The following is a 26,349-nucleotide window of genomic DNA, read 5'->3' as shown; positions in this document are numbered from 1 at the left end:
AACCACTGGGCCAGGGTTGTGGGCAAGAGGCCCTTGTCCTCATTAACATGATGGCAAAGCACCCTCTCCATGTTGAGGGCAACTGGCCTGGTATGAAGCGGGGGGGTGCACGCTTATCCCCCCCCCCCTTTCCTGCTCTGCCAGGCTGCTACTCGGATTAAGGGTCTGGTTGGGGATAATCTGAAATTTTGGAATGAATTGGGGGAGAACTCCACACTTTTTTTTATTGTTTTAGTGGACTGTCAAACGTTAAAAAGAAAAAAAAAAAAACATGTCACTTTTTTAAATGTCACTTTTCTGCAAGGATTTTCGTTCGTAAATATTGTTTAACCACTTGAAGACCAGGTGTTTAGACCCCCTACCTGGCCAGGACTCATTTTTTGTGTTATTTTTTTAAATTATTATTTGTGAATATTTTTTTAGCTTCTTATTTTTTTTAATGCTGTATTTTTTTTTTTAAACTTTTTTTAGACAACTTTATTGCTATAACATAGGGGACTAAGAAATCCCCTATGTAATAGCCAGTTCACCAAACAGGTCCTCTTTATGGAGACATCAGGGGTCTCCAAGACCTCTGATATCACCTAGGGACCCCCACAGAAGCTGATGAAGCAGAGATCTGCTTCATCAGCTTCTCTCCAGTGTTCTGCACCGGACACTGTGAGTGTGACACTGAATGCAGGAAGTGATGTAACATAATCACTTCCTGCATTCGGGGACAGGAAGAGAGATCAAAGGGAGATCGAGTAATGATCTCCCTTTGATCTGCTGATAGAGCGTTGCCGTGCCGGTCCCAGCCGCACCGGCCACATCGGATCACGGACCGGCAGCGGCGACGAGGAGACGGCGGGACATAGGTACTTGGGGGAGGCCGCACACCCACAGCTCCTGCAAGCGATCGGGCGTCTCTAGAGACGCCTGATCGCTTGTATGTAAACAGCAATCGCTGGCTGTTTACATGCTCACAGTTTTCCCTCTCGTGTGCGCGCTGAGTGCCGCACACGAGAGGGGGGAGGGGCAGGACGTCTTAAGACGCCCTCCCGCTCCTAGCAGACTCCCGTAAGGCCGTTCACAAACGGCCATGGACGGAAGGTGGTTAAAGGAGAACTATGGGTTTAAGGCTTTTCCCCATAGTTCTTCCTAGGGTAACGGTATGCGTTCGCTCACCTCCCGATCTCCTAAGCCGACCTGTGACAGTCTCATTGTCACAGGTCGGCTAGAACTATGAGGTGAGTAAAAAGCACTCACCTCATAGTTCTCCTTTAACTCATCCGAAATTAATTAAAATGTTTAATTCGGAAGAATCCAAATACTGAAACTAATTGACTTTCTGACCTGAATCCCAAAAGCCAAAATAAAAATCTGAAACGAAAGGAACCAACATTTTTTTTTGCCGGCTTACATCTTTTTGATGAAGGAGATAAATATTTAGGGAGACCTTCTAGAATGGTCCTTTACATCCCATGCTTTGCCTGGAGAGTATTTAGCTGAAGAGAATGGTCATTTGCCTCCCAGCCCTGTTGTCTGGGGAGTAAACAATTTCAGAGCCATGTCCAGAAGAATGGGAACCATACTAGGACGTGAACGACAGGTAGGGGAGCACCTTCACAAGAGTATTCTCGGGCCCTTGCCTGTCCCAGGTTAAAGGCACACAATTGAAGACTGTCCCAGTTTAAAGGTACACAACTGAAGATTGCTGGTCTCGGCTTAAAGGCATACTACTAGCCTGTAAGAAGGGCTGAGGTCAATTGAGCATAGGGAATACTTTGTTAAGGTATCCTGTAATCCGAAACCCTTTCCCCCCTGGACAATAAGCTAAAACAATCTGTAAGAAAAGACTGACAGAATGAATGTCTTTCAGTTACTGCTAGTGGGTCAGTGAGTGTTTTTTGGGGTAGCTGTGGACCAGATCAACTAAAGGAGCACTAGGAGGGCCAAAAAATCCAGCAGCTCCTTAGGGGGTTATCACTACCTCTACAATTGACAAAAAATCATTTATGGCATGATGTGTTAATATGGGTGTGTAACCTAGGCAGGATGATCTGTGCTACTACTGTGACAAAGCCTCCTAGTAATGATCTACCCAGCTGCCTGCCACAGCATTTCAGTAGGCTGCAGTGGAGATCAGATGACGAGTGGGCTCTGGTCCAGCAGATTAACTTGCCCTATCAGTTCTGCTGCTGACTTACAACACAGTCGGTGAGAAGAGGCTTTAATCACTTGACAGACGTGGGCACTGGAGTTGGACATGGCATCAAAATCAGTGTTCTTTGTGCTGGTGACTGTGCTGCTAGCATACTACATTTACAAGCCTCTGCCAGACAATGTGGAAGAGAAATTCAAAGTGATGTTGTTGGATGCAACTTTTAGAACTCTAGGACATGCGGTAAGTTCAGCTTTATTGTATTATATACTGTCCTCTGAAATCCTGGCTTGCTTTTCTAATGACTTAATCCTTTTATCATTTTCAACAGCTTTTAAATACGCATTAAAGACAAACTGCACACGAGCAATGTAAATCTGTAATCAGGATTTAGAAAATCCTGCTGAATTGTTGTATGGATAAGTGCTAAGAGGTCTGTTTCTGAAGTCCAGTGAAGGATGGCTATAGGATTTCACTAACTAGTCCTACAACTGTGTTTGCATGGAAGCTGAGTTTGCAAGTACTTATGGAATCTAATCTTTAATTGGCCATTCATTAGCAATTCTCTGTTCGCAATGTGATAGATTTCAGCAGAGCTAGTGATAGGTTTGGAGTTTAACTGTTCTATTATTTGTGAATTCACCAGGGTAAGGAGCTCTGTTTCTTGGGTCAGTGTTTAATTGTCAATTGTTTCAACTGTGTGCCACATCGAACACGCTGCATAAACTCCTGGCACTATTTCTGAATAATAATTAACAGCAACTAAGAGCAAGTACAACAACAATCAGAGATCTTCCAGCAAGCTGAGTTTTTATGATCTATATAAAGTCAATGTATATAACTGCAGTTCAGGGTTAAATCACATGAGTTATTTGTAGCTGTCCTGCATGTAGATGCTTCTACTGAGGCAGTATTATACCAAACCTTATACAAACACTTATATGTTTACCCAGGAACTACAGCATCATGTTTGCTCACAAATTTGTTTCCTTTAAGTGTGTAATAAAATCTGTGCACAGAGAAACAGAATCCCTCTCCACTCCAATGAATAACAAATAGATAATGACTAACAGAAGGATACACAGAGGAAATGTATATACACACATGTGGTTGTCAGTGATGAATATATTGACAGCAAAGCTAGCTAAGAGCCAGCTGCATCTTTTCACACAGGCACTATGTACTCTATGTAATTACATGGTTATGTCAGGGTGTCAGGAAAATAAAATCTGTCAGTTTAATTTACAATTATTATATGAAGGACTGTAGGGAATATATACTTGCCTGCACAGCGTCATTGGGGTTGACGTACGAAAACTGTTCAAACAGAAACATCCTTTTTAATTGTAGCAATCAGAAAGAATCCATTACTCAATTCCATAGCTGGATTGCAGAAGCTGATTGGTCATCATGGGCAACAAGAAATATTTTCTATAGAGCTGTTTTCAGTCCCATCATGAAGATCCAACACTGTGAATTCCTCTGTCAGTCACTTCCTATATCTGAGTTAGGTAGCCCATGGACATAAGATGACACTCTCCTGATTAGACTCCAATCTCACATCTATAGAAAGGCTGCAGAAATCCCACCTAATGTTCTCAGGGTAGAAAGCCAGGTATTATATCTATTTTTACCTACTTAAACCAGAACTAGGACTGTCTGAAGTGTGTTGAGCAACACTTCAACTTCTTTATCCATAAGAATGTTTATGAGAAACTTTTCCAAGAACAATTGTGAAATGGTGAAATCTTGCACTTCCAATGCTTCTCAGATGTCTATGGCCAGCTCTAGCTCTAGAGCTTTGGTACACAGTAGACCTGGCTTTGACGCCTGTTAACATTGGTAGGTGCCAGAAGTGCAGTTAACCAGTTGACATCCGCGGTGTTAAATGGCGGGCTATGGACCCGCCGATCGCCTATATGTGAAACACCCGCAGATGCTGCAGTGCCGTCCGTCCGTTTTTTTACTACGGGCGGACGGCAAGAGGTTAAGGAGGGAGGGGTGTGAGATCCTGTTGGCTGTGAGATCCTCTATTAAAAAGTCTTTGCTTTTTTCAATGAATATCTATTACTTAATGCCCCTTTCACACGGGCGTCCTCAGTTCAGTACCATTAAAGCGGACCTTTAACCCCTTTCACTAAAAATCACAGCAGCATGCAGCTCTTAATGCCGATTTAAAATCATATTACATTCTTGTTTTTCATTTACTTACAAATAGAGTTCATCTACTTCCTGGTCCAGTTCTGGCACAAATGATGCAAGTGCCAAAGCATTGCATCCTGGGAAGGTTACATCAGCAGAGCATTGCTGGGAAATGTCATCTGGAAAGGCATTTTCCTCCACTGAGATGATGTACATAGTCACATGTCTAGTCACATGTATCAGAGTTTCAGTAAGTAAATGGAGAGCTAGTAATCTGCCCTTAGTTAACATGGCCACTACCAGAAGACTGGGAAAGAAAAGATAAATAAGTTACCAGTCTTGTATCACCTGATGTTTTAGATACTGAAATATCTGAAAGGAAATAATCTGCGTAGTGGTTTATTTCAGCACAATTTCCTCATAAAACCCTCTGGGCCAAGGCAGGAGGTCTGACAAATCAGCTCCACATATTGTGAGAAGGGTGAGAGTATTTAGTGGTCACAAGACTATGTGGAATGAAGCAACACACTAGGGATTGATTTTATTGTAAGCAGGATAGTTCCCACTGTGCAACCTGATTTTGAGTGACATTCTGTTTCACCCCCCCTGCATATTTCTCAACTATCCCTCATTGGGAACCAAATCCCTCTGTCCCTCTTTCCTCCTCAGTTGTCCATCTTTTTGGTCTGATGTACAGATATCTATGAAAAGGTTCTATTGAACCCCTTAGTGACCAGTGACGTGCATAGTACGTCACTGGCATTAAACCACTCTGTTTACATTTGTAGAGCCGGCGGCCGGCTTTATAATAGAAGCGATTCTAGCACCCTCATCCCCCGCCCGGCACCCGCTCCGTGTTTCCTAGCTTCTGCTGCCCCTCCTGCGGACCAGGGACCAGCATCTCAGGTGTCAGCGGGAAGCTGGGGAGGAGAGCGGCGAACGTCCATTCACCGATCTCCTACCTTTTTTATGGGACCGGGAACGATGCGGATTGCATCACTTCCGGTCCCATAGCTGTCATTGCTGGGCTCCTGAAGCTGTGCAATAAGCTATTGAAGTGCGATCAGCGCTTCAATGGCTTATTTAGAGTGTAAAGGTGATACTGGGGGTCTTTTGGACCCCCAGTATCACCTGAAAGAGGACCTGTCACCACCAATATGCTATCACATGGGGGGCTTGTAAGACCGCCCATGTGATAGCAATTAAAGTAAAGTTTAAAAAAACAACAGTTTTAAAAAATATGAAATGATATAAATGTAAAAAAATTATAAAAATGTTTAATGTCCCCGGCGCCGCGAGCAGGCGCGTCTTCACGTAAACACGCGGCGGGTGTACCTACGTATGAAAACGATAATCGCCCTGCACATGCTGGGTATCGCCACGCACGTCAGAGTGAGAGCAATAATTCTAGGGCGAATATTTATGTGTACTTCTAAACTGATGACCTGTAGGGGCTTTTAAAGCATCATCTATGGACTTTTTGGGGTGCTGAATTTTTGTTGCCGTTTCACAGATGCACACAATTTTTAATCTAGGAATGTTGGGTATCTCTTTACTCGTTATAACCTTATCTTTTATATTTTATCAAAAATGGGTATCTTATTGTGTTTTGGGGCACTTAGTGCATTTTTCACAAAATGTATGGGTTTGATAATAAGTTGCGCTAAGATCGTGCAACATTTGTAACTTCCACCATTTTATTCTATATGGTCTTGGCTTTCAGAAAATAATGTTTGGGTGTTTGAAGTAATTTTCAGGCCATTTTTGGCATATAAATTCTTAATGGTCCCCATACCTGGGAATGTGACAGGGGTTTGCCCATTGCCTAAATACATTGAGGAAAATGTAGTAAGATTGGAGCAGGAGCAGGCATTGGGGAAAATGTAGTAAGATTGGAGCAGGAGCAGGAGCAGGCATTGAGGAAAATGTAGTAAGATTGGAGCAGGAGCAGGAGCAGGCATTGAGGAAAATGTCGTAAGATTGAAGCAGGAGCAGGCAGAATCTGAAGCAGCTGTACCAATCAGCTTCTACATTTCATGTCCAAAGCTTAACTGAACAAACTGAAGATTGAGGGCTAGTTCCCACCATATCTGCATGCATCTGCGCAGCTGCAGTGCGATGCTGTGTGCCGCGTTTTAACCGCGATTTTGATGCAATCTGATGCGTTTTTGGCTTTTTCCCAAAATGCAAATTAGACCATTATGTCACTTCCTGCCAGAGCACTTCTAATTCTATTTTTTCATTTTGGATGCATTCTGGTGCTTTTAAATGCGTTTTTGATGCGTTCCGTTGTGATCCGATAGAGCTAAAATGAGGCCAGCAGTATTTTTTTCGGACTGCACTGGAACGGACTGCACTGGTGTGAACAGAGCACCAGAAATCCCATAGGAAAGCATTGTGATGCCTTTTGGATGCAGCTTCCAAACTATGGGCAACTGCTCCAGATTCTGTCTGCTCCAGTTTTAATAAATTCTGCCCACTTTGCTGGAAGTTGGGCCACCTCATCTCAGAAAGTTAGGAAATAAGCAGTTGTATGAGAACAAGCTTGAGGGGGTTCTGCACAGAGATGTATATTCAGTAGATTGCACAGTTCACAACATACAGGTTATCTGATTTTGAGTTGGACTTTGTGTTATTCTATCGTAACTCATAAAAGGCCTCTAAACATTAAGCCAAACAGCGCTAGAAAATTAGTTTTTAATGGCAAAGGTTACAGAGACACAATTCAACTTCTGTGATACAGAAAAAAACATTTACATGAATTTGAAATCTAAATAAATTGTAAATTCCCCATTGTAGTCACTCACAATACATAGTAAGATAAGTCAGTAAGAGCTGCTGATTAACCTTTTGTTCTGTCAGGAATAGGATGTCATATAGGTCTGGTTTGTGCAAAAGGGTTAGTGCCAGCTGTTATAGGGGTGAGGGCTACATCCCTAAATTATCTGTGAACACAGTACTATTGAAGCAATAGAATCATAGCAAATTGTATTTTTAAACTCATATCAGACTGACTTTAATACAAAATAATAGTTATGTACCTTTTATTTAATGTTTATTTCTGCGGCCACCTGAGCACACAACCTCCCTTTGTGTCCCTCTTCCCCATAGCAAGGGGTATGTTTGTATAGCAAGAGGGCGAGAAAAGTATGATGTGACACACAGCGTGGAAGTATGTTCCCTGTTCGTTTGCATGGCATTCCAGAACGCTCCTCTAGTAATCAACACCGGAGGGCTGCGTGGGGGACATGGCCGCAAAATTGACCATGGAACATACAGGCATGCTGTGTGTTGCCATGGCATCCTTTAACTCCTAGAAGCGGATCTGCTTCTGTGTTTGGTGTGGTCAGATTCAAAGAGGAACTAAGGGGAACTGGCAGGATCACCAGGTATTTCTAAGCTATTGAAGAACTAAAAAAAGAACAGGCTAGATCAGAGGTAGGCAACCTTGATACTCCAGCTGTTGTGAAACTATTATTAGATTGGGGCGGGGCGGCTACCCGCACGCTGCAAGGGTTTAGTGCTCGTTTTGGTCTAAAGGTCCCCACACACCTTACGATAATCGTACGATAATCGTACGATAGTCGCGGGAAATTCCGCGATCGTACGATTATCCTAAGGTGTGTGGAAGCCGTGCAACCTCTACTACTGTAAGGTCGCACGACTTACGGACATGTTCGAAAACCCGCCGAGCATCGTACGATGTTCGGCAGGTTTGTGGCATGTCCGTACGATAAAAGCCGTACGGGCCGGTGTGCGCAAGCGCACACTGCCCGTTCGGCATTGCGGTCACCGGAAGCCCACCCCGCAGGGGGCGTGGCTTGCGATCATCGCAAGTACGATCTGCCTATGCAAGATAGGCAGATCGTACGTTTTTTTAAGTACCTTACAACCATCGCAAGACAAAAGTCTTGTGATGGTTGTAAGGTGTGTGTCCAGCCTAAGGAGGAAAATAAAAAAGTTATAGTCACCTGATCCTAGGCGTCAGCTTGCAGCAGTCTAAGGTCCTGTGAGTCCTCACGTTCTACACACAGTGTATAGGAGATGAAGACACTGCAGCGGAGGAGGAGGCGGCAGGAGGGAGCGCTGTCACAGGTGGCTTCAAGCATCAGGTGAATATATCTTTGTTATTTTTCTCCCTAACCATCCGCTAAACATTTTTATTTCTCTCTGTGTTGCTGTTGAAGAGTTTCCCTTACTTTCCGTCTTGTAAATTGTTGTCTGCAGGACAGGAAGTGAGAGAAAATCTCATTCATCATAATCTCAACATAATCATTGCTATAAAACACAAGTACCAGAAAGCATGCACATAAATATGCTGAGGCAAGAGGAGAAAAAGAGGAGAAAAACTGCAATGTTTTTGTTGTTATATGGTGTCTTGGGACAAAAGTTCTAGCTTATGCCTGATGGCCAACAGTGAGCTAACCTAGAGTGTATGCATATCTGAAGGGATGCCAGGCATGTTTTACTCTTTTTGCAGTGAACCATTTGGTGCAGATGACTTTATCTGAAATGTGACCTGAAAAGGCATAAAAAAGATGAAATGTTATATTTGCAAATATGTTTGATAATCATTCGGAGTGGTTTTAATTTTTATTAAAGGGTGGAAAAACCATTTAAAGTGTCATACATTTTTATCTACACCTTAAACTAACATTTCTCTGCAGTAGCAAATGGTAAAAGTTTTTCTTTGTTAAAGTAAGACAGAAAGTACATACTGAAATATAATCTTTTATAAACACTGGGCAAACCTACATGATTGAATCAGGGTTTTTGTTATTCATGGGCAAAACTTTGCTTTGCAGATTTGAGACATAGCCAGCAAAGTTTTAGATAGCATTAAACACAATGCTCTTGTTCGTGCTACAGAACAATGTCTTTCAAGGTTAGGTCAGATACAAACATCTTGGCAAATGGTATCTCCCTAACAAATAAATCAGCATTATAGAATTATTCACGCAGTTGTAGCTTGCACTGGGCAAACATACAAGTACATATCAGGGTGGTTCCTATCCCGGGAAAAAACATTGGCATTGCATCATTTTTGATTAGCCAATTTAGTTACATACTGCGCAACTACAATTTAAACCAAATGTTCACAAGCGGAAATAAACACTGATGCGAAATGGAGAGAATCTACAATAAAAACATGAACACAGTTCTGCTAAATATTTATTAATATTCAGTATTGTTTAATCAGCTTCTTGTTTCACACAAAAAAATTATGCTCATTTATTAAAATATATAACAGCTTAAGGGAAATGATGAACCATCAATTGCTAGTTTTCATTTGCTAGTCTGCACGAAAGAAATGAGGAAATTATTATCTTTTAAACACCTCCTCTTTGTGATTTATTAAACTGACACTGCTTCTCTTAACCTTTTCACTGTTTCCAATAAGGCATAAGCCAGAGTCAGCACTAACCTGTAAACAGATTATTTACATTTTCCACATCCATGCCCATGTGCTCTCCCTTTCCCCCGCCTGACCTCCACCACCATGTGTCCTGGGCTCACCTGTCACTCCTGGGTGGCCGAGACCTCCATGGCCAGTGTCAGGATGGAGAGTGGCAGGGGACCAGAGGACATGTGTTCACTGATTTCCCCTGTGCAGAATGACACCAGCTAACTCCGGCTACAGTTTTTGGGCATTTGGAAGAGGAAACATTTCTGTCAGGTTTTATGTCCTGTTTGTAACCCTGTTTGGGAAATGTTACCTCAATTCCTGTCCCTGTGATGGTAAGACAAAAAAATAAGGGAAGTGGTTGTCACTGGGACCGTTAGGCATATGATCATATTAATAACCTGGCAGAAGTTCTAACCCGTCCTCATTTTTTTGAGAAGAGTGTTTTGTTGCAATCTGAATTGTGACAGAGAGGATAAGGGAAATATTTTGTATTGGGTGGTAAAGGACAGTGAGTGGTGAAGGAAGGGGGTAAGATCAGTCAGCCAGAGCCTGAGTCATACACAGAAATCAGGAACAATAGCAGCACACTTGGTTAATCAGAACAAACGCAAGGGCAGAGACTGAATGGACAAGGTGAAGGTTAAATAGTGACCTGGTGCCTGCATTATCACTCTGTAGATTGCACAGTTCACAACAGTTGTATAGCCAGCAGTTGTAGGAAGATGACGTAAACAGGTTTGGTCATAAGAGAGCACCAAAGAGAAACTCTGAACTCCTTGCTCTTCCCTAAACTTCCTATATAAACCATGCCCCCACATTTCCAGTTGACCACCCTATTGTGTTTATGCCAGTTCCTTGCTCTTTGGTGCTACTGCTACACTGTGTCCTTATTTACTTATTTTAATGATTGTCCATATCCACGTACGATACCAGATCATGACAGAAAATCCTGCCGAAACATGGAGTTCGCTGTAGCAGCTGCTATGACCTTTTACAAGTCAGCAAATTGAGAGTTGCAAAATTTTGATGTTACTTTCCAAGAGAAATGTTGTGAACTACAAAATGTGGTGAAAGGTCAACAAGAGGAGATCAATTAGTTGCGGAGACAACTACTGGATTTACGCTTTTGAGATAGCACTGCTGTAGACTCTAATGCTCATATGTTTCTACCACTTAAATTGAATGGGTTTGCTGCCATCACAGAGAATCCCTTACACACATTGTATATACTTCCAGATGAAACCTGGAATTAAAAAAAAGGTACTGTTTATCATTAACCTTGAATAGAGAAGTCCTCCGAACTTGGGCCTCCCCTTATGTGGAGCAGGACAGTGCTTTAAGTTTTTGATCATCCCAAATGCTGTGCTGCTATTGAAGTTGCACAGTTTGTGGCAGGGTTAATGTTCTGTTGCTGAATATATATAACTGAATTTCAAAGCTGGATTGCAGATTGGAATCCACCAGCACAATAAGTCACTTCCGCCCAGGGCTCTCTGAAAAAGTTAAAAATGAGCTCGCCAGTGTAGAAGCTCAGAATGATTTTGAGACTTTCATCCAATTATGTATCTGAACTGAAAAGTGACTTACTGAACTAGCATTTGTATTGGATGCATTTGTTTTTTATTCAATCAGTCCCCAAAATCCACCAGTCCGGAACCTATGCAGATTGTTGCAATAAGGAAATGTATGTGTTCAGGAGAAGGAGAGACAGCTTTTGGAGAACTGTCTTCACAGTGGGGACTCTGGATGTTATATTGTTAACTAACCACACAAATTAAAGAGAACAATTGCTGTGACTGGTGTTGAAGGGTCTAAACAAATACATTCTATACAACCAATCTGTCTCACTGTTAATTCAAGAAGAAAATAAAATTTGTTCTCAACCATAACATTTTGGCATTCATATCCAACTTATTCTTGAGAAACATAACATTTCTTGCTCCGCTATGCTGGACTCTGGAGCTGAGGAAACGTTCATGGACATTCACATGAAAAAGTAATATAGAAATGAGAAATAAATCTGCACCTATTGATATAGAAACTGTTTATTGTTTGCCTTTATCTTCATGGCCAAATACTGAAGACTATTCATTAGACATGTGCGATTTGTTTCGTTTCGAATTGAAATTCGGATGAAATTTCAGAGATTCGGATGTATCCGAATTCCAAATTCCAAATGTAAACAAATCCAAATTTCCGATTCGGAAATTCGTTAGCGGTAGTCTTTACGAATCGTCTTTTTCGTTTCGTTCGTTAGTTGCAGCAAAGTGACATTTGAGAAAAACATTTGTACATTTTTTTTACAGTCTGCAGAAGAGGAAAAAAAAGGCTTAGGTTCCTCCCCAATTCCTACCAGACCCTTTAGGTCTGGTAGGAATGTTAGGAGGGACCCCCCCTCCCCCCCAGTCAAAACAAAAAAAAAGTGCATGGGGTTCCCCCCAAAATCCATCCTAGGCCCTTTTAGGTCTGGTAGAAAACCCCAGCCCCCCAAAATGGGAAAAAAATGTGGGGTCCCCCTAACATTCCTACTAGACCCCCGATCCGTAGAGACTAGCGCTAACGAATTTCGTTCGAATCTGAAACAAATTAACTTTTGGACCGGAATCCCGAAAAACGAAATAACGCAAAATCCGAATAAAAACGAAAAGAAACTAAACAAATTTTTTGCTGGTGCACATGTCTACTATTCATCTTAAACTTGAAATGGAACCCAGCCACTGCGAAACTGTCAGCTCATTGTGTTACCCAAATTTCCAATCATTTTGGGATTCCCTGAATTCTTTACTCATAATCCTTCTTTCAGCTGGCAAATATGGACTGTAACCACATAGAGTTATAGAACTGCCAAATTAAATAAACTATTTAAAAAAAGCAAGCACTACTATGCATTGTACAATGGATCACAGTATGCATGCACAATGCACTCCAACAGGTGCATGCAGGATGGGCATCCTTACCTTATTTACTGCCTGATGTGGCAAGGAGAAGAGGGAAGAATCTGGTTATTTCAGTCCAGAATCATCCAAGCTGTCAACCGCTGATGTGAGGGGAGGTGACGGGTGGCCGAGCTGTAACCCGGTGGGGGGGGGGGGGGGTGTTGCGAGCTTTTTTCTGCTCCTGCTGCCACACCACCCAATGAGGTGCCTGCCCCCTGAGGTGTGCAACTTAGCCCTCACCTGTTGTTGTGAATGGTCCCTTAAAAGGCTATTTATTTTATTTTTGGCTGGACGTTTTTTAAACTGCTTTTTCTTGCTGAGTTTTTTTTCCATGATAACATTCAACGTGCAATAGATAGGTCCCATATTACATTAAATGTAAAAACAAGACAAAAAAAGCTCTTCATGAAAGTGAAGAACTGGTCCATAGTCCATAGATTGGTTGTTATGGGCAAGTTCTTCACTTTTTTCAAGTTTTATTGGATGTTTTTCATGTGTGCATTATTGCTACATCTGTAATGACAATGTTTTGTTTGTATTTGCATTACAGGGTTATTTAGCTGAGCTGCTTGGGGTAACGCATTACATGGATGTCATGATGCTGTTAACAAAGGTGGAACATACAGAACCCATTTCAGATGAAAATGTTACTGTCACAGACACATCATTCAGCAATGTTCCTGTGAGATTATATGTGCCTAAACGACAATCAGAAGGACCGAGGAGAGCCGTTATCTACATTCATGGTGGTGGATGGTGTTTAGGAAGTGCAGGTAAGTAGCATCTAAAACAATACTATGTGTGGCATTGGTATATAATATGATTCCCTAAATTCACACTGAAGAAGATGAAGAGTGCTGTTTTAAAACAGAGGTGTTTATATTTCTGCCTAATGATGAGAAAAGTAACTACTAATGTCCTCCGGTGACCCAAAATGAAGTATATAGCAGACTATTGCCTGTCGAGATCCACCCAGCTGGCTCATTGACAGCGGGCTCTGCCTCTCTAGAAGCAGAACCAGCTGTACCCGCCCCCTCCCCGTCTGTTCCTCCAGTCAGTGCTGGAGAAACAGAGATGGAGGAGTGATGACTGGCAGTCACTGCTGTCTGCAGAGAGTGGCTCGAGAAGTCAGCGATCAGTGGTACGTGCTAGCTGACTTACCCATCAACAGAGCCGACCTGTGACAGCTTCAGTGTCACAGGTTGGCTTGAATTATGGGGATGAGTGTTTTTCCACTCACCCCATAATTCTCCTTTTAATATATGAATAAAACTGATTGCTTAAAAAGGTGTCATATATGTAGTAGAGAAAAAAGTCAACATCCCCAAGGAAACCATTCAAATTCTAGCTGTAATTTCTAAAGCTTTACTCCAGGCAGCTATAAATGACACAAATGAATGTGGTTCTATAATACAAATGTAATTTGCAAACTGTATAAGTACCTAAATGTGACCTAGTATCAGCCTTTTGCAGTCCATTTTTAGGAGCTCAGACTAATAGAGGAGGAAGCAGCACGGGGAACCTATTTGCACATGTGCTGACAAGAGGCATGCTGATAGGTGGAGGGAACAGAGTGACAGAGAGATGGGCTCATCACTGCTGCTTTTCCTTCACTGTTTATACACAGACTGGAGGCAGGTCCATGGGAGCTTGGCCTCCGGGGAAGTGGGTTGAACGATGCTGGCTGTCATAGAACATGGAAGACTGAGGACATCTAGTGGTAGAAAAAAGTACTGCTAGGGGACAGACCCAGATTAAAGTTGACTATTGCAGCAAAAGCAGCTGTTTCTTTTCTTTTAACTTCATCTTTAATGAGGTTTTTTTATTTTTTACTGGACTTCTGTTTTAAGCATTGAGTAAACAGTCAGCACTCCCTGTATAACACCACTTCATATGTTATTTTGCAATAGTTATATGTTCCGATGCTTATCCTTAAAACTTTGAAGCACCTGAAAAAAGCTTACCCACTCTATTTGGTCCAGGATAACACAGAGGAGACACGGGAAGGAGAGGCTGTTTGCTATCGGCTTCAGAAATATTTTTCTAGTTTTTAGTCATATACATCTGGTTCAGAATGAGCTGCTGCTTGATTTTCTCTAGGTCATGACACAAGAACATGCTATCAGCCATGCCTTTAGGTAATTAAGGTTACTACAATATTTGGACAAGCTTGTGCCACACGAGGCAACATGTTCTCAGGTTTTCTCTAATCAATCATTATAAATTGCGCTGTCTATTTTTATTTTAATTAAGATTTGATAGAAATATTGTCTTGCTTGTTGCAGCCTTTGAAGCTGGTGCAATATAACTCTCATTTTCATACCTGGCATGTAATAACAAATACACAGAGTGTTTTTTTAGTGTACGCCCATTGTATGTATATTTCATCCAGTCATTATTAAAGGCCTGTCATGGCCTATATACACAGCGCTCCAAACGTGGGAAGGAACATACCTTTATTAGTTACTGATTCTAGTACTATACATTGAAGCTATGGATACCCTTTACAGCATCCATACGTGCAAGCTTATTTTCAGTTTTTTATTCCCAGAAAGGTCCTTGGTTTTTCTGTACTGCTGACAGGAAAATAACACTTTTCTTCTGAATGTTAAAGTATATCTAAGCCCAAAAACAAAAATGTAATATACCTTGTACTATTATTATACAGGATTTATATAGCGCCAACAGTTTGCATAGCACTTTACAACATATGGGGAGACAGTATAAGTACAATACAACACCATTCAAAAGGATAGAATGACCCTGCTTGTGAGAGGGGAAGGTTATAACTGTGAGGGATGAGCTGATTGAAGGAATAGATGTAGAGTTTTTAAGAGGAGGTTGTCACTATAAACATACACTATATTGCCAAAAGTATTGGGACACCCCTCCAAATCAATGGATTCAGGTGTTCCGTGAGATTTCCTTGCTACTAAATATTCCACGGTCAACTGTTAGTGGTATTATAACAAAGTGGAAGCAAATGGGAACAACAGAAACTCAGCCACGAAGTGGTAGGCCACGTAAAATGACAGAGCGGGGTCAGCGCATGCTGAAGTGCACAGTGTGCAGAAGTCACCAACTGTCTGCAGAGTCATTAGCTACAGACCTCCAAACTTCATGTGGCCTTCAGATTGGCACAACAACAGTACGCAGAGAGCTTCACGGAATGGGTTTTAATGGCCGAGCAGCTGCATCCAAGCCTTACATAACCAAGTGCAATGCAAAGTGTGGAATGTAGTGGTGTAAAGCACGCCGCCACTGGACTCTAGAGAAGTGGAGACGTGTTCTCTAGAGTGATGAATCACGCTTCTCTGTCTGGCAACCCGATGGACATGTCTGGGTTTGGCGGTTGCCAGGAGAACGGTACTTGCTTGACTGCATTGTGCCAAGTGTAAAGTTTGGTGGAGGGGGATTATGGTGGGGGGTTGTTTTTCAGGGGTTGGGCTTGGCCGCTTAGTGAAGAGAACTCTTAAGGCATCAGCATACCAAGACATTTTGGACAATTTTATGCTGCCAACTTTGTGGGAACAATTTGGGGATGGCCCCTTCCTGTTCCAACATGACTGTGCACCAGTGCACAAAGCAAGGTCCATAAAGACATGGATGAGCGAGTTTGGGGTGGTGGAACTTGACTGGCCTGCACAGAGCCCTAACCTCAACCCCTTTGGGATGAATTAGAGTGGAGACTGCGAGCCAGGCCTTCTCGTCCAACATCAGTACCTGACCTCACAAATGCGCTTCTGGAAGAATGGGCAAACATCCCCATAGACACACTCCTAAACATTGTGGACATCCTTCCCTGAAGAGTTGAAGCTGTTATAGCGGCAAAGGGTGGGCCAACTCAATATTGAACCCTACCGGCTAAGCCTGGGATGCCATTACAGTTCATGTGTGTGTAAAGGCAGGCGTCCTAATACTTTTGGCACTATAGTGTATATGTATACTCTATGCTGTGCATATATATATATAATCATCAAGGGACACAATCTTATATATTGTTTTTCATATACTTTGGAATGCAGATTATTACTTATATCATATATCACTTTGATCCTTTTTAATTACAGCCATGAAGCCATATGATCTTCTATCAAGGAAAACAGCACATCAGCTCAGCGCGGTGGTAGTGTCAATCAAGTAGGTTGTGTTTGTTCTTTATCTGACAGCCTCACATTTACTTGTTTACTAAATTGAATGCTAGAGCAGATTTTAAATAAGCATGTGAAAAATCTGCATTTAAACAAAGGCTAGGATCACCATGATTAGGATGAACTTTGAAAAATGCAAAACTATGGCTTCTAATTCCTTCAATTTAAATGTCTGAACAACTGTTAATTTGTGCAGGGTAAAGCTGGATTAAGATTCAATAATACTCCAGGGGCAGATCCGTTTCTGGGCCTCTTGAGTTTTTAATATTTCTACTCCATGAAATCTGTGCTACTGTTACTGCCCTGTCAAGATATCCCACGGTGTGAAATTAATTCCCGTCTGGCAGCCAGTTATCATAAATTTGCTTTTGCTTTTCTTCTTTATAATTATAAAAGCTGGAGTGCTGACCATATAATATGTGATATTTACAAGTAATATGAATCTGTAATACAAATCTGCCCTTCACCAATGTTTGCTTGCAGTAATGAACTTTGCCCGAGCACTAAACATTATCCACACAATCAAATAATGAGAATCATTCAATTTTCTCTTTGTTCCTCTTAAATATTTGCCTGTAGATCTCTACAGAGCCACACAGTTTAGGCATAGGCAATGCTGATTAATAAATTTGAATTTTTATGCAGATTGGTACAAATCTCCATGCACATACTCCGAAGAGTAGAAAATTACAGATTAACCAAAGTTCTTGCCTTTCAAACTGATGACTACTTCTCAGAAAAACCTTACTGAACATCTGCCGATTACAAAAGAAATAAAAACTTGCAGGGTTATTCAGAAAAGGGTGAAGAGTTTGGAGAAGGCAGGAGAAGTGAATAATCAAGGACAACATAACTAGAAAGTGAGCTGAATTGGAGAATGTTTCCAAATCGGCTATTTTGTCCTAGATTGCAAACTTCTCCTGCCTTCTCCAAACCCTTCACCCTTTTGTGAATAACCATGTTGTTTTAGTTAAGTCCTGGTTAATTGGTTAGATAACAATAGATTTCAGCACAATGACAAAACTCTTGATCTTCAACAAAGAAAAAGAAACCAATCTGATCACTTTTAAGATCGGTGTTATCTAATCAGCCGGATGCGTGGCGATTAGTTAACACTGATATTAACACTCGGCGTCCAGCCGGCTAGCTGTCATTTGTGAAGAGAGTATTGGTGTGAGAGGATCCTCATTGCGCAGTTCAACATCTTCCGTGGGTTTACTGGGGTGTCATTCCTCGTAATTGATATTGGATCTATATCACTGGATGTTGCGATTGATGTTGAATTTACATTGTGGGGCATTGTTAATTTTTTCTAAATAAAGAACTTTTTCTAAGATGTAGATGTGTTTATTTACTATTGATTTTTTTGTGAATGAGTAACCAGGGGTACTATGTAGCCCTTACTTATTTACTATGGGGAGGATGGACATCCGGGGTCACCCTATTTTAAAGAGGGTTTTAAAATTGAAACTAGCCCTCCCCCTCCCCTCAGACCCCCAAATCCACTGGGCCCCCCTGGCAAGGAAATCTCTCCATGATGAGGGCATGTGGCCTGGTATGGTTCAAGAATGGTGTAAGCCCACACTTGCTGCCTCCGCTCTCTTTTGGACAGTTAGTTTGCATGCATGCATAAGGGTCTGGTATCAATTTTGGGGAATACCCATAGCATTCTTTTTTCCTATGAAACTACCTTAGCCCACAAGGTGTTGTTACATCTTTTATCAAGCTTGGAGATCACTAACTTTGCCTATGTCACTAGTTAAAATTTCTCATTCTGGATGATTTCATGTACACAAATCTGTCATACAAGTGAAAATATGCTTTCCAACATTTTACAGTGCTTTTTCACAAAACGGTTCTCACAGTGGTTTCTTTTTTTCTTAGTTACCGACTGGCTCCCAAATTCCACTTTCCAACACAGTTTGATGACGTGTATGCTGTAGTTAGGTTCTTTCTACAGAAAAGCATCCTTGATAAATACTCAGTTGATCCAAACCGCATAGCTGTGTCTGGAGACAGTGCAGGTGGAAACTTGGCTGCAGCTATAACACAAACGGTAAGACTTTTAGTTCAATAAATGATTTTATTTAAAATTCTGCAACGGAAAACGTGCCAATTCTTTCTGGAAGAATTGCATAAAATGATTGCAAAATCTACCATCACTGATGTGCAAGTGCTTAATCTTTATCAAATGTTAACACACTCACATGTATGCTCACCCTTCGAACTGAAAATGAATAGATGTACAAAATAACTCGTATAGATGGGTGAATGATACCATCCAACATCTGATGCCCACTGCTCCCTTTGCCAACTCCTATATTCCAGCTTGTTAATGAGGATGGTAGTTATCTAGAAAATTAAGGTTAACAATCAATACCCTTCACTGATGATTGGTAGTTACACCCCTGCCTATGAGGAAACGCACAGGGATCTCAAATGTGTCTCAAACTGATCTCAAATGCAGGCTGAACACACCTCAAAGCATGCTGCATTTGCCCAACTACACAAGCTCTGGCAATAAGTCATGTTTGATTTGCCTCATTACTAGGATCTGCCACAATCACCATTTTTCTTACTCAGTTAATACTGAGTGTGCCAACGGATTTCCTATATTGACTGGAGTGAGCCCACTATTATTAACTCCTTTTTAACAGTTCATGTGCCAAAGGAACTGTTCCCTTTGTTTTGGTGAAAATATAATGGTTGCTGCATGATCACTGAAATGTTTCATAAAGGTCTGTTCTTTTGCACATTAATTATTGACAGGATTATTCACAAAAGGGTGAAGGGTTTGGAGAAGGCAGGAGAAGTGAACAATCTCGGGCAATATAGCCGATTTGGAAACATTCTCAAATTTAGCTCACTTTCCAGTTCAGCTATGTGGTCCTAGATTGTTCACTTCTCCTGCCTTCTCCAAACTCTTCACCCTTTAGTGAATAATCCTGTTAGACTTATGCAACTCCATTGTCACATGTTATGATTAAACTGGAACATTTTTGACAGAGCACACAAATATACATTTGTCTCACAGATCACACAACATTCTGGAAAATTCCTGATATTTATGATTATTATACAGGATTTATATAGCGCCAACAGTTTGCGCAGCGCTTTGCAATATAAGGAAGACATTACAATCACAATACAATTAAAGACAAGATGGTAAGGAGGGCCCTGCCCCTGAGGGCTTACAGTCTTAAAGCTGATCTCCAGGAAAACTGTTCAATACAGAGATCAAATACATATAAGGAAGCTATTTTTTCTTCCAATGGATTTGTATTTTTCCCATTAAGTCCTGAAATTTACACAGCTCTGCTACACACTACAACCCTGTTTGGAAGGGGGGGGATATCTCATATTTATCTGCTGCAGTTTCACTTTCACTTATAAGTCCACCACCCCACCCTGTGATTGGACAGTAAAAACAGAAGCAGAAACACTGATGAGCTCAGATCTTTGTCCCTCTGCTCTCTCCTGTTATCTGAATGACGCCATGCACTGCAGCAAGCCTAACTGGATACTCAAACTACTTCTCTCACCCATTCTCTAAGCTCTGCTATAAAGGCAGTACAGTAGACTGCAAGAGGCTGATACCAAGTGTTGCAATAACTGGGGCCTAACTACTCTTTTTTTAGACCCTTACCACTGGCCAGTGGGTAAATCTTTCTTAAAGTCTATGATAACGGCATGCTCAACCTACTATGGAAGATATTTATAATTCACAGAGGTAGAAGGGTATCGAATCAAAGTGTCCCAACTATCCACAGTGAAAGGGTACAGATGTCCCCTTTAAAAAAGCTCCACCACAGGCAGTAGTGTCCCCTGTTAGGTGAGGGCCAAACTGTCCTGGCTGGAAAAGGGCAAACAAGAGGCTAGCTACACTGTCCCTGGTGCCTAGAGCCCTTAGATTTATGTCCTCAACAGGGAGAAGTCAGATAATTTGTACTGTGTCTGGTCTCCACTCTTACTTTCATCTTCTTCCCTTGTGATCCACTGCTTTCCTTGGTGGGCTTGTGTGTCTCGCATGCTCTGCTCTGAAAGATCCCCCTGCCTCCTGACTTGTGCTCTCTGGTCTCCTCCCCTCACTCCTGTCTTTCTCCTTTCATGTGCCAGGTGGGTGGGGGTGGGGCCAGGTCCATCTGCTGATGTGGCAAATCACATTTGTCCTGGTATTCTGCTCCCTCCAGCTGGGATCTTGTGGCACAGTCATATTGCCCAGGTTGTGCAGTTTTTGTGGCTTAAAGGTGCTGCCAGACAGGGCTATACAAGTCAAATGCAGGTACTTACACTACTTGCATTTAAATAAAATAAATTCTATAACATATTAATCAATTTGTGTCTTTTTCTATATCTGCCTGGGATTGAGCTTTAAGCTATTTATTTTATAATAATTTCTATAATAAATTATAATAATTTTAAAATAAGAGTTGGGCAACTTAGGATAAAATGTGATCTGAAAATTCTTGAGAAGGCATTGAAAATATATCTAAAATTTAACAGAGAAAAACTCATTTTAACAATAACAGACAGTGTTGTTTTGATGCTACTTCTTTATATGCTACTTCTTTATATTGTGACATTGTAGGACTATGGACTTGTATTCGTATGGACTTGTAAAGTTACTAATAGTTCCACTTGAGTTATTTTTTTGAGTGATGAAAATATGACACGCATATAGGGGAGCCCTGTAACAAAATGAGCTCTAAATGCCGGATTTAAATCTTAAAAATTTATGAAATACCTTAAAGTGACATTAAACCTTCAGGTTTTTTGTTACATTCTCCACAGAAGATCCATTTGTACTTGTGCAGTTTTTTTTTTTTTATATTTCCCATTTCATTTATTTATTATTTTATTGCTGGATCTACTGCCGCCCCGTCCCCCCCTGTTTACGGGTGCCTCCCTTGCCTAGCAGGTTGCAAAGGAGACACCTTAGCATGCACTCTCCCAGTGGGAACCGAGCTGTGTTGTATGCGTCCATTGACACACATAACAATCAACAAGCCATGCCCCTGTCACCACCTCCTCCCTCCTCTCAGTATCATTATGGGCAGGTGCAACAGTCTATTGCTACCCTGCCCCAAGTGGCCTTGGGATTCCTCCTTTCAACCCAAAACTTCATTGAAACATCTGTGATTGTCAGGGAGCCAGAAGCAGTGGATGTGGAATATAGGTAAGTGTTTGGGGGTGGGGGGCAAGAAAAGGTAGTGAGACATGTTTTACCTTAATTCAGAGAAAGGCATTAAGGTAAAAAATTGATAGCCTTTAGTATGGCTTTAACTATTAACAAAAATGTAGCCTATTTGTGTATCAGTCAGCTGAAACATCGTCACATCATCTCTGAATTCATGCTGACACTGTCCTTCCTTTTGGAGGGTGGATACTTATGTTCCCCACGTTCGCTGTGTGTGTTGAAAAATAGTCACCGCTCCAAGCTATCACCCATGATAGACTACAATCTCATATTTAGTTTACTGTATTGTTTTGTATTGTATTTATATTTTATCATGGGAGCAAGGTTGGAGTGGTGACTACTCTAGCCACCCTCCAAAAGGAAGGACAGTGTCAGCACCAATTCAGAGATGATTTGTGGATCTACAGCTGAGTGATACACAAATAAGTTACATTTTTGTTAATAGTTAAGGTACTTGAATGCATTTTTAAGGTTTAACTCTTGACTTTAGTGTCACTTTAAGGGGATGCATCAGTCACTCACTAGATAGGAAAGTCAGGATCAAGATGACAGCTGCTTAAAATCAGCAATGGCAACTCCCATATTTCTTTCACACACAGTTTCACTTTAATTCTTTAATTAGTAGATAAAATAAGAGGTTTTGCATCACCCCATTAAAATGAAAATCTCTTCATGCTGACAACAAAAATAAACACATCCGTACTATGTGTAAAGCTGCTGGCATTTAAGCTCTGATTTGAATTGTTTAATATAACATTGATTTGATTTTTACAGCTGTTCCATGACCCAGAAGTCAAAGTGAAACTGAGGATCCAGGCATTAATCTACCCAGTTCTGCAGACCCTTGATCTTTACACGCCATCTTACCGAGAAAATGGCAACATGCCTTTACTTTCCAGGACACTCATGGTGCGTTTTTGGAGTGAATATTTCACCACCGATCAAAAATTATTTAAAGCCATGCTCTCTAACAGATATATACCATCCCAAGAAGCTCATTTATTTAAGTTTGTAAACTGGAGTACTTTATTGCCCAATAGCCTGAAAAACAACCACGTTTACCACAAGCCTGAATATGGAGACTCAAGTTTTGTTAAAAAATACCCAGGAATTTTGGATATAAAATCGTCTCCATTGTTGCAAGAAGATGAAAACTTAAAAGGCCTTCCATTAACATATGTCCTTACATGCATGTATGATGTCTTAAGGGATGATGGCTTTATGTACGCATCAAGACTGCGACAAGCTGGGGTTCAAGTTGTACACCACCACTATGATAGCACATTCCATGGTATACTTTTACTAAACACATTGCCCTTTGATTTTGCTATAGCACACCACATATCAGACAAATACTTAATGTGGCTTGATAGCAATCTGTGAAAAGCATACAATAACATACAAATACCACAGAGGTAAATATTTTACTATAATTTTATGCATCTTCAGAAGTGTGACAACTAGGACTTAGAATTGTTCTTTTTAAGCAGAGTCTAAAATTTGAGAATTCTATACACTACTTCTGCTGTACTGTCCTTTGATGTTGACATTTATTGTTCTTATAGACGTGAGATGGCAATTGTTCAGGAATGTTTTTAACATGGTGTATCAATAAGGTTAAACTAATATATAACCCTGTGACTCCACTCTGGAGTATACATTGATATATTACCGACCATGCCTGCTTTTGTAATCATATAGGAATATGTGTGCATATGGTTAAAATTATCTTGGATAGCTTCCTAATCTAATATCTAGGGTTAACTTTATCTTGTTTGTTATGAGCCATTGATGTTGTTGCTAAAGCTTGATATCTATTGATTGATCTGTGTTTGTGTAATTATGTGGTTACTACAGTAGAATCTGAACTTTGAATTTTGCTGGAATGTCCACTAAAGTGACCCTAAGACAAGCAACAGTACCAAAACTGCTTGATCTTTTTTCATTAGACGGCTATCCAGATATCATGCTCCACAACATACTGTACATGTCAGTAAATGGGTTACATTGCAATGTAAGCAGAATGCAAAGAAACCTACAAAAACATTCATTTGTTGGCATATCTAAAATGATCCTTTTGCCTTTCCAGGAAGGAAATGGTTATCTACCAATAATGACACTGGCAATAGGTTTGTTGGTCTGTGGGCACATGTTATATGAAAAATAAATGATCTTCTTAGCATCATCAGTTGTTTAGATATTATAAAAAAATTATAGGCACTCTCAGCTAATTAAAAAGAAGGTACAACAGAGACCCTTAAGTACCCATAGATCTAAAGTGACACTAAACTCACGAGATAAATCTTAAAAATGCAATCAAGTACCTTAACTATTAACAAAAATGTAACTTGTTTGTGAATCACTCAGCTGTAGATCCTCAAATCATCTCTGAGTTAATACTGACACTGTCTTCCTTCTGGAGGGTGGCTACGTTTGTTTACCATGATCCCTGTGAGTGTTGTAACGTAGCCACCGCTCCAAGCTCGCGTGATGGACTACAATCTCAGGCATAAGCGTGCGCAGCCTATTCCATTAGGGTGTGCACACAAAAGTACAAACACACACACACACACACATATATATATACACTGAGTGGCCAGATTATTATGACCACCTGACGTTTGTAGGCAAATTAGCTATAATTAGCTATAATTTTGCACTGAAGTTGCTAGAGGGCCAGACCATTATAAATAGGGAAGCAGGTTTACCACGACAGTAGAAGTGATTTTTTTCTGAAGATATGGGTAAACAACGCGATTTAACAGCCTTTGAATGTGGGATGATTGTTGGCGCGGAGCCATGGAGCAAGTATCAGCAAAACAGCAGAATTTGTTAAATGTTCAAGAGTAGCTGTTGTTAAAGTGTTTAAAGACTGGACGGTCAGCCGAAAATCTGGGTCTGAACGTGCGAATTGTGGCCGTCAGCGACTAGTCAATGTTAGGGCAGAACGGAGAGTGGCAAGACTGGTACAAGACAACAGAAGGGCAACAGTGCAGTATCAGATTCCTCGCATCACCTTTCAACATCTCGTGGAGTCACGAGGCGGCCCAACGAAGTCATCTCGTGGCCCAACGAAATACTGATGGGGTGGTCATAATAATCTGGCCACTCAGTGTATATACATATAGTACATACATACACAGACCTGAAACATCCTGGATTCCCATCTCTTCAACTGTCCCTTACCTCTCCCAGCAGGGGTGCAGTAATGAAGCAGGGGGCCTGGGAGGTGGTCATGTGACCACATGCCTGACTTCCAGATAGGATGGGAAGCCTGGAAAGCTGCAGCCACGCTCCCTCGCAGATTCCCAGGCACCAAGGTCTGCAGCTGTTATCTAAGGAATGTAATTGGCAAGTGCGGCTGCGCTCTGTGTCGCTTAGCCGGTCACAGAGAGATCTTTGTGATGTCTCCACCAGCTTAGTGACTGACTAAAATGAACCAGAAGATTAACCAGCTTGGGGAACAATAGTAGCTACCCTCCAGAAGGAAGGACAGTGTCAGCATGAATTCAGAGATGATACACAAATAAGCTACATTTTTGTTAATAGTTAAGGTACTTGAAAATGCCTGAGCTAAGCGTCACTTTAAGATGATTTGCTGTCTTTGGCTTAATAATGATAATTATGTGACTGGATGCCAAAGCACACCCCATAAACATAGATAAGGCATTATAGTATTTGCATACTGCCAATGCATGAACATGTAGGCTAGGGTAATAACTAACAATTATAGGGACCAAAATATTAATTTCAACAAAAATATTTCCATAAAATTATATAACCATTTAACATGTTTTATGTATTTGTATGTTTTTATGTTTTTTTTATTCCCCTGTAAAAACCTCCCCTGTGTTGACATCCAAAAATCCTGAGAATGCTGATGGGTGCTGCAATCTAGGATGTGGCCGACACAGCAGACTCAGAGCTGTCACTCAAATGACACTATAGTATCCCCCATTTTGCTTCTCCTCAGGCAGCTATATAAAAGGTAAACTAGGCAGATGAAAGGAAGGGCAGAGGAGCTGGGTCAGCACAGAGAGTAATTAGGCGCTCTCAGAAGAAGAGAGGGCTATGATGTGCAAGGAGTGAAAGGCTGTGCTAGGGAGTAGTCTAATTTTCTAGTAAGGCAAATGAAAAAAAATATGTGGAAAGATCCTGCGGTTATGCATTTAAATACTTGTTTTATCTGTGCTTTTATCTGCATTTTCTAGGTTTGTGAAAGAGTATCTTTACATTCATACACTGATCCTTTGCAATAAGATCATTATTATGGTTAAGTGTTCCTAAGGGTCGAATACTTTTAGATTCCTCTCTAATTTTGCTTATTATATTTCTTCTGTTACCTGTATTCATAATACTCATTCATACTTTGT

General features: G+C 41.0%; 1 protein-coding gene across 1 annotated transcript; it reads left to right on the top strand.

The window, feature by feature from the left end:
• The first annotated feature begins 2,084 nt into the window (after positions 1-2,084).
• On the top strand, positions 2,085-23,569 carry AADAC (arylacetamide deacetylase). The gene is made up of 5 exons (XM_018571177.1): positions 2,085-2,386; positions 13,179-13,401; positions 16,699-16,768; positions 18,664-18,835; positions 22,751-23,569. The coding sequence occupies exons 1-5, from the start codon at positions 2,249-2,251 to the stop codon at positions 23,357-23,359; spliced, it is 1,212 nt and encodes a 403-aa protein (XP_018426679.1). The 5' UTR covers positions 2,085-2,248; the 3' UTR covers positions 23,360-23,569.
• The last annotated feature ends 2,780 nt before the right edge of the window (positions 23,570-26,349 follow it).

The sequence above is a fragment of the Nanorana parkeri genome, unplaced genomic scaffold, assembly GCF_000935625.1.
Source record: "Nanorana parkeri isolate BGI_ZX_2015 unplaced genomic scaffold, ASM93562v1 scaffold1692, whole genome shotgun sequence".
Taxonomy (NCBI): Eukaryota; Metazoa; Chordata; class Amphibia; order Anura; family Dicroglossidae; genus Nanorana; species Nanorana parkeri.
The sequence above is the reverse complement of the archived record's forward strand: the minus strand, read 5'-3'. Positions and strand labels throughout refer to the sequence as shown.

Excerpts from the sequence above, each read along its gene's own strand:
- AADAC (XM_018571177.1), top strand. The coding sequence starts at position 2,249 with ATGGCATCAAAATCAGTGTTCTTTGTGCTGGTGACTGTGCTGCTAGCA. Across the intron at positions 13,402-16,698 it reads ATGGTGTTTAGGAAGTGCAG|CCATGAAGCCATATGATCTT; the intron begins GTAAGTAGCATC and ends TTTTAATTACAG. Across the intron at positions 16,769-18,663 it reads GCGGTGGTAGTGTCAATCAA|TTACCGACTGGCTCCCAAAT; the intron begins GTAGGTTGTGTT and ends TTTTTTTCTTAG.